The sequence below is a fragment of the Gossypium arboreum genome, chromosome 5, assembly GCF_025698485.1.
Source record: "Gossypium arboreum isolate Shixiya-1 chromosome 5, ASM2569848v2, whole genome shotgun sequence".
Taxonomy (NCBI): domain Eukaryota; kingdom Viridiplantae; phylum Streptophyta; class Magnoliopsida; order Malvales; family Malvaceae; genus Gossypium; species Gossypium arboreum.
In genome coordinates, this window is record NC_069074.1 from 17930231 (window position 1) to 17939543 (window position 9313).

At 35.0% G+C, this 9313-nt stretch overlaps 2 protein-coding genes across 2 annotated transcripts; both read right to left on the reverse strand.

Moving 5' to 3' along the window:
• Positions 1–332: 332 nt before the first annotated feature.
• Positions 333–1570, reverse strand: LOC108451815 (transcription factor MYB56-like). Its single transcript, XM_017749505.2, has one exon. The coding sequence runs from the start codon at positions 1259–1261 to the stop codon at positions 527–529; it is 735 nt and encodes a 244-aa protein (XP_017604994.1). The 5' UTR covers positions 1262–1570; the 3' UTR covers positions 333–526.
• A 5289-nt stretch (positions 1571–6859) lies between these two features.
• LOC108450786 (protein MIZU-KUSSEI 1-like) lies at positions 6860–8191 on the reverse strand. The gene has a single exon (XM_017748553.2). The coding sequence runs from the start codon at positions 7768–7770 to the stop codon at positions 7075–7077; it is 696 nt and encodes a 231-aa protein (XP_017604042.1). The 5' UTR covers positions 7771–8191; the 3' UTR covers positions 6860–7074.
• Between the last annotated feature and the right edge of the window lie 1122 nt (positions 8192–9313).

Here is a 9313-nt window from a genome sequence, read left to right on the forward strand (position 1 = left end):
CCGTAAATATTATTATCCTAAGACTTAAAACAAAGCATAGCATTTATTTATTTAGTTAATGGATGCCACCTCGTGTCTTAGTTATTGCTCTGTCAAAACTGGGAATCCAAAGTTAGAGAATATTTCCTTCCCAAGAAGATGAAAGATGACTTTATTTGAATTCAGTTTTCTCTAAATCAATATAAAATGATTCTGAGAAATGAATGTCGTCATGTTCTCCTAGAACAGCCAAAATTCTCAACAGAATATACATCGAATTCCCCCAAATTTTCAAATGTAGGGAGTAAAAATATGAAGGCTGTGGGTAAATTAATTAGTGGTAAATGTCAATCTTAATTTAATGCCTGGAGCACAGGCCATATTCATTCATGAAACCTGACATTTGTTCAAAGTTCTTTTGCCCTTTAAAGAACCAAGGAAAAGAAACAAAGATCACCCATATTAACACCAAGACAAATGGAAAACCTCCCCCCAAACTAGACCATAAAAAACATAAAACACATTGGCTTAATCTTAATTATTGGTCTTAATGAAACGCTGATGTCTCAGCTGATAACGTGGAGCTCATATATTCTCTAACCTCTCTTGCTATCACATCTCTCATCACATCCCAAAACTCTGCCGGCACCCTTTCCTCTCTCCTCCTCTCCGCCACCACCACCGCACTTCTACTACTAACTCCACTACCAGGCGGCGCTAGAGTCAACGCCGTCAACGCTTCCTCTTCTATCATCACTTCCGTAGATCCCAATGCACAATGATCGCCACCATCCATTGGCTGATGAGTAACCCGTAAGATCTGTTGCTGATGTTCTTGTTGCTGTTGCTGTTGATGATGATGTTGCCCTTCCCTTGCCCTCCTCTTCAACGTCGAGTTCCAATGGTTTTTCACAGCATTATCAGTCCTTCCCGGAAGCAATCTAGCAATGGTGGCCCACCTGTTACCATACCGAGCATGAGCGGCCAAGATGGTATCATCCTCAGCTTGGGAAAACGGACGGTGCTCAACATTGGGGCTAAGCTGGTTACACCATCTAAGCCTGCAAGATTTCCCTGATCGACCCTTTATATATCGGCTTATCAAAGACCAGTTTCTAGGCCCATATCTCTCAACTAGTCGAGTCAAAATCCTATCTTCCTCAGCACTCCAAGGACCTTTGATCTTCTCAGCTTTGTTTGAACCCCTTGCAGATAAATACGAATCCGAAGAAGATGCATCAGATGATGATGTAGAAGATGAGCATCCATTCATTGCTTCCATCTTTAATCACTTACTCGACAGTAAAAAAGAAGAAAACCTTCTCTTTTCTTTTCCTTCTCTCTCTCTCTCTCTCTCTCTCTCTCTCTCTCTCTCTTTTGGGGTTTATATTTGTTTGTTACTTTAGGGGTGTGGTGAAGAATGAGGATGAGGCGAAAGGGTGAAGGAATGGGGTTGTTTATATATGGAGAAGGAAAGGTGCATGAACACAGTAGGCGCCTAGCATTTGGAGAAATGGGGTACTTCCAGGAAACTGGCTTTTGTAAAGTTGGTGGGGGGTCCAACTATAGACTATAGAGAGCAAGGTTTCGGTAGATGCGCACCCCTAGGTTTATTTCTTATTGCATTGGGTTTATTATATCATTTTTCGGTTCCTTGGTAGAGCATAATATCTTGTCATTCTGTTTTTGTCTTCACTTGCCAATTTACCATTTTGGATCCAACTTTACTTCTCTTCTTGTGTGATGATTTTCATATATCACCCTAATCCCAATTATGAGTTTTCTTTTAATGGAGCATTATGTGTTTAACTACGAATTACATCAGTGCTGTGTATAGAGAAGAAAAGGATCTAGAGATTTAATATAATTTTAATTGTAGTTAATGAAAATGATTATAGAGAATAACTAAAATAGAGTTATTCACCAATTTTACTTATATACTATTCTTTTACAACAATAACTGGTGTTTATTTGGTTATTGGATTGATATAGACTGAAGCTGTGCAAAATTCCTTTAAAGGGAATAGTCATGTATAAATCACCAATACCCAAAATGTTATTTTTAGGTCAGTTGGAAGCCAAATAATACAATCACTTCATCATTTGTACCATTATTTTACAAGAAAGCAGGAGACTTTATGCTCTAGGAGCGATTATAATGTTGTACGAATCACATGGATAAGGTCTTTCAAAAGGATATGTTGATGGCGAACATTAGACTTAATTCCCACAACCTTATATTGATATTTTTAATGTACCAAAATTTACATGAGACACACTAGTCACAAAAGAATTCAATAAAATTTAAATTTCATTTAATTCCCAATAAACCTATTCATCAAGCCTTAAACAGTATTCTTTTATTTTAATATTTAAAATTAAGTTTTCACAGTTAAAATAATTTATTAATTATATAAAATTACTTGATTACAAATTACTATTTTTGAGTTTCAGGAAAAATTTAATTATAAATAAACTAGTTTTGATAAGTCTAATACATACGATCATTTGGGGTAAATAATTTTTTCGATTAACTCATTATACCCTTTCACATATGATACGAATAAATATATTTATTAACTTTTTTTTTTTAAAGAATTTATGTGTAAAAATTGAATCCGGAAAAAAAAAAGAGAGAGAAAAGATTGGATACACAAAGATAGAGGGGGTAGAAATGGAATTAAAGGGGGACCAATGGATCTCGAGAAAGAAAAGAAAATTAATAAAATCATTCTCGTACTGGCACAAGCGCAATGCTTATCGGGAGCGTTTAAAACATGACAGGAAAGGCAGAGCTGTTTAACACGTAACAAATGTTTTAAAACGGAAAGTGGGACCCTTTCGACCTTTTTTGACTACTTTTGCTTGCACCAGATTTACAGCTGTAACTCCCCCATCCATAGCCCTTCATTTCATTTGAATCAACGGCTTAAATCATCCCTCCCAGCAAAATTTAAAAAAAAAAAAAACACAAAACAAGCACACTGTTAACCAGAAAAAAAAAACAAAGAAGAGAGAACCCCCTTAAAATAACCAGTTTCAAAATGATTTCAACGCCCTCCACGTAATATGGGCCCACACCCAGCCTGTAACACTCTCACGTGATTCCAGTTGAATCCCTTTGACTTTATGGTTTTTATCCAACCAAATTAAACTCCCTCTCTTTCTCCACTCCTCCCTAGGGAGCGTGTCACTCAATTTCCCAATTATTACCATCATTTCTCCCCCTTTTCTTTCTCTTGTTTTTAAGGAGCGGATGATTTTAATCATTCTGTTTTTCATGCAATTCTTTTCAATTATCCTTTTCTGGTAAAGGCTAATAAATCTTAGGGGAGAGTTCTGTGCAATGAAAATGGAATTGGATTCTTGGATATAATCATTATTTAGGGAAGTATTTTGTTTTTTTTGCTATAAGACATTTTAGATGGTTTAATTTTTCTATAGTTATGAGAGTATGACAATATGTTAATTAAAACTGATAGTTTAGATGTAGTTTGAATACAACTTTAATTAAAAAGATCAAACAAATATCATAATATGAAGAAAGTATGTTTCTATGGAGGGTAACTAAATTTTTGATTGCCTAATTAAAATGTCTTCTAACAAAAAAAAGAGTGTACAGTGTTCGTTAAGACTCCCAAAGAATTCCTAAAGTTTTATATTTTAATAAAGCAAGTGCCCATTTATTATTCATAACAATTTGATGCAGTTAATTTGTTGTTTTCCCACAAAAATAATAACAAATCATTTATTACAAAGTTTACCCTCTTTATCTTGGACATTTAATTTTCCTTAAAAAAGAGACCCGTAGAACATGGTACGTAGGAATAAAAATATAATTATACCAAATTTTATGACAATTAAAGTCAACAATGCCATTTCTAATTTTGAGTTGATATTGGTTTAAGCTTCAATGTCTTGGTTTTTTATTTTAAAAATAGAAAATAGTATTGTACTTAAGTTTAACTAAATAAAATTAATGTTAAATGAACAGCATTTACATAAATGATTTGATTTAAGGGTAACTTGGCATTGGATGCCAATCAAGGATGTTTAAAAAAGATAAATAAAAAATAGAAATAAGTTAACCTAGTTTGATATCATTTCATAGTTTTAATTACAAAACAATGTTTGAAATGAAACTTGTTGTTGAAAGACTAAACTATTCAACTAATGGATAACTACTTAAATTGCACTGAGCGAGTTCGATCATGCGTAAAGGATGATAATAGCGTAATCAAGGGTAAGCTTATTTAGGGAGAGTGATGCACTCGCTAGCGAAATGACAAGTGAATCATGGCCGCCCGCGTGGCACCATTCCTATATATTTTTGAAACTTAATGGTGGGCCCCTAATTGTAAGTTCAGCAAGAAGCAGTTGGACAGTTGATATTCCAGCTGGCTCCAAAGCCCTAACCTCACCGACTGTTCTAGAAACCAATCACACCATTTGAATCTATTTGGGCTCGACTAAAAAAGGAAAATTGCATTTCATTTCAATATCCGTACGATGTTTCATTCTTAACAAGTTGGTTAATCATTCAGGTAAGTCGTATGCAAAATACGCAAATTTATTGATTATTCTTATGAATTCAGTGTAAAGAAACGCGTGGGAAATTAAATAGAGAAGAAAAGGAACCACTTTGTTTGCCCAAATATATTAAGCAGCGGTTCAATTTAATGGTTTACGTAAATAAAAATGGGTGAAATAGAAATAGGAAGAGCACTAATAATTGTGTAGTGACGGTTGTATTTGTGGGACCTAAATTGGAAGTATATAAGATATGTTGTTTAATTAAGTGATGAAACAGATTCTGAGCCACTTGATTCCATAGCAAAGCGGGTCCATGTATGTTTCCTTCCAACCCATTTGCCGGTCGGTTTAGGAGTTCGGTTGGTTTAGCTCAATTCCGCGTGGTTTGTCCTTTTAGTACTACTGGTCAACCCATTGGTTACATCTTACGTGGTTGTTGATCTTCTTTTTCCTTTTTTATATATTTGTATTGTTTCTCAGTAGATTTATTATTCTATGGCCACTCTATTTACATGTGATGCAAACCAGAAGCTCTACTTTATAATTATTATCATGTTTTGCACTTTCCCCATGTGCGTAAGTAAAGACGAAGGTCGAATGATTTTACTTTCTACCTTGAGGTTTTTTCTTTTTTTATGGCCAAATCAGAAAAACACTGTTTTAATTTATTATATAATATAATGTGGTGTTGAGTTAAAAATATTTGGAATGCATATTGGACCGAAATTGGGTGATAAATTAGTTGGTGGACATATGGTGTGGTTTCTCCTTTCATTACTCCAATAAGGATTCAGTTCTTTTATTGGAATGGGCTTAAAATTCCCCTCTGTGATCCATGTATGGGCCTGGTTATATTATACAGATATCTAATCTTTCATTTTAACTGTTCCCACTTCAAACCAACCAAAGAATCTTCTCAGTTTCCCTTTTTCGTCCTCTTCATTATTTCGACAAATCCATTGCACCTACTCAACTTCACTTCATTTCGTCTTGAAACATCCTTGAACCAGTTCAATTGAGGAAAAAGCAATATCCAATGTATGGGCCACATACATATCCTGTACAACTATTTTTATAATAATTTTAAACACCATACAAATATATTTCAATCGAATGAAAACACTACCCTTAACCATTTCCCTCCAGCTTTGTTTCAACTTAATTTCAAAGCATTGTAAATTGTAATAGAAACTAGTAATGAGAAGTAAAAGGAAATTCCCAATAATCATGCAGAAGCAGGGATTTTGTTGTCTAGTTTTTTGTTTTATCAGGTTTCTTCTTTCGTTTCCTGTCTTTATATTTCCAGTTGTTTCTTTCTACTTTCCTGACCCACCTTTCGTAGCTGTCAGCTGCTTATAATTTTTTTAAAAGGAAAGGTTAAATTCAATGGACTGAATCTACCCTATATAATCAACTGGCATTTAATTATAATCTCATCTTTCAAATGTCCCCATTTAATAGATAAATGATTTTCTATGAAACATTCATTTATATTATTAATGTAACATGAAATTAGATTTGCATATTTTATATAACTTTTATCTTATCATCATACATATAAAGTACTTGATATATATATATATATTTTCGAAATAAAGTACCTGGTATTAAACAAATATAAACCGAAACGGATAATATGCACCTCATACTCACTATAGGAGGATGTGCAGAGACTTTACTGTAAACTTCAATTTAGCAAACGTGTTTCTTTTTTCTTTTTTGTCACCAACTCAAGGGATGTTTATCTGATTTTATTCTTTTGGGGAAGTGACACTATCTAGTTAGCTAGTCCCCTTTGGGTTGCTTCTGTATTTGCAAACTGAGCTCAATTCAGCCAGTTTACTTTTCCTCGATTGAGAGAGCATATCGTCTGCAAAACACGTCAACTTATATGTATGGCCAATGGAAGGCTAGCTGGGACTTATTGGTGCCAAGTACTTATGCCTATGAAAGTGAATGCTCAGAATCTCAGCCACCACAAAAAAATTTCGGTGTCTATGTCAAATACTTGTTCCCCGATACATTGATATTTGAGTACACTTAAATGCTAACCATTAGTATTTTCCACAACATTCATCAAGGAACTTACCCTCATAACTTTTTCATTTCTTTGGTTATGTTTCAGTGGATGATAATCTTTAAATTCACTCTTAATACGTGTATTTAATGCATAAAGACAAGAACCATTTCTGTTTCTTGCAAAGTTTTCTGCAGGATTTACTGCTATTGAATTAGACCAGGGGAAAGAGAGAGAGGAAAAAAGGAAAATTAGCGTCGTTAATGAATTATATTATATGTTCATTGTCCCGTTTGAGACAAAGGGAACTTGGTGTGTCGGTATTCAATCTTATTCTCAAGGCAGAAACAGGAGATTATATTGGCATTCAATTACATGAAAGTGACAGAGTAGCTAACTTAGGTTTTGGCATCTATCGCTATAACAATGAGCTAGCTTGAACCACCATAAGGACATTAAACATAGTCTAGCCATGGTGATCTGTTTGTTTCCATCATTGATTTTTTTTTTTTTTATGGTGCTCATGTGTAAAAATAACACAAATTCTAACGAGCTCTTACAAAGAAAATACTCAGTTCTGGGCCAGGTGCACCATCTGGATTAATCATGTATAATGCTTCCGAGTCCTTTGATCCGACCACCTTCTCAAATCTTGCTCTCATGTACGTCAGTTCCCCATCAGACGTCACTGTTTCTTTGTCGTTTGGGCTTGGAAGGACCCCCGCACCCATTGACACACCTCGCAAGAGCTGCATAACATGGAGTTCATCGTCAGACAACTGTTTCCTCCTGATAGAGTAACCCACTTTTCTTCCATTGCAATAGACCGCCCACACAAACTCTTCCAGTAGTTTCTTCTTGTGAGTCTTGGTTTCGCTTTCGAGAGCTATTCTGACTATATCAGATGCCATTTCCTTTTGAAGCAAGCTGGTGAGCATCGGTAGCTCGATGACGAACATCGGCACGCAATGGGGATCATCTTGTATGGCTAAGCAAACTCTGCCTTTACGATACCCAAAAATGGTACCTGTGGTAGCACTATCCTTGAGCAAAGGCTTTTTAGGCCTACCCAATAGTGCAACCATCTTGCAGCCGGAGGTTAGCATGGGGAAAAGCTTGAACATACGCAAGAGACCACCACTACTGGACTTGCGGTGCTTCTCTCCAGGAGTAGGCCGGAGCAAAGACATTATTGCCGGATTGTCCATTTGCAAATAGGGACTAGAGTGAACCGTTGGCATTATTGGACTCAGTTTGAAGTACCCAAATCAAGAGGCTAGATAGAAGCTATTCTAGGTTGAATTACAAGGATTAAACTACATAGAGGGAGAAAAGAGGGGTGTGGTATAGGAAATAAAAGGAGTGAGTTAGGAAGGTGGTTAGTCACTTGGATTTGATTGTCCTTGGAATCTTTTGAGGTGGGGAAGGGAACAGAAGAGAAGAGAAGAGAGCCTACAAGTTGGTTGAGATAAAAAGGGGAAAAAATGTGATTAAAGCTTGATGTGACCAAGTTTAGTGATGAAAAAGAGATGGAGTTGAACTTGAAGGCGATAAGAAAAGGAGGTCTGACCACAAGTTTGGGGGGGGGGGGGGGGGAGAAATGGGGTATTGAAGGAAAAAAAAGGAGTGTGGTATTGTTGGGTTTAGCATGTGCCTCTCTGATCATTACATAGGGCATCAACATCACTTGATTTATGCTTTTTCCAAACCCCATCACAAACTCTCACTAATTATTGAGGCGCATTAGGAATTAGCTCCTTTTTCTTTTTTCCAACTGTGTATACATGGAAATGGAAATAACTTTTCTTTTGCTTTTGCTTGTGACAGAAACCATAGTCTCATTCGATAGAGGCATTTCAGGCAGCAGCACCACCGAAACATTGATCATGTCCTTTTGAAATTGCTTTCTTAATGTGATAATGCTCATGTTTGGGTATTAAAAGTACACCCCGTTTTGGCTTACAGCTAAAGCATTTTCTCATCGTTTGAATTTTAAGCAAATCAATCTGGTAGTTAGAGAGTAAATTTCCCCCTTAAGTACCACATCAAGATTTCTATTCCTTGTAACATGCGCTCTTAATGGTTTCCTTACAAAGTAAAACCACTTATGTTTAGCAGCCATGTGAAGACAAGACAGGTCGTTGTCTGAGAGGGGTTATGCTAGATATGTGTCATCTTGTCTTAGCTATCTTTTGCTGTAACGTTACACAGTAATCTGTTTTTTCAAATACACAACAAGAACTATGTCCCCTTAGGACAAATAAACTCCTATTGCAATTTAATTACCATCTTACAATATATTATAACTTCCCATTGACAAATTTTGACCAAAATTATTGAAGTTGTTTATTGCATATCTTTGAAGATTTTAGCAATTTATTATTGAAGATAAAACGTAAAATAATCAAGTCGAGCAATACACTTTCAATATGATTAGAAGTTGTCTTATTAAAGATAAATTTATTTTTAAGAAATAGAGATTCACAATGATTATACTTTAGTTATTATTTAACAAAGGGCTTGTTTTAGTTTTACACATGAGTATTTATTTTATTCATTGAAAACTTATATTTAGCGATATTTATAAGTGATCTGTTCTTTTTATTTAGTTTATGACTAAACTTTTAGGGAAAATTTTAACGAGAGAGTGATTTAGATTATAAAAGTAAAATTGCAACTTGAAGAAAGGACTAATAATTTATTTTTAAAATATTCAATAAATTTACCGACATTTTAATTATAATAAAATGAAAATTTAAAAAACAATCTTAACTAATTAACCAA

Bases quoted from the DNA above. Each gene is read 5' to 3' on its own strand.
- LOC108451815 (XM_017749505.2), bottom strand. From the start codon at position 1,261: ATGGAAGCAATGAATGGATGCTCATCTTCTACATCATCATCTGATGCA.
- LOC108450786 (XM_017748553.2), bottom strand. From the start codon at position 7,770: ATGCCAACGGTTCACTCTAGTCCCTATTTGCAAATGGACAATCCGGCA.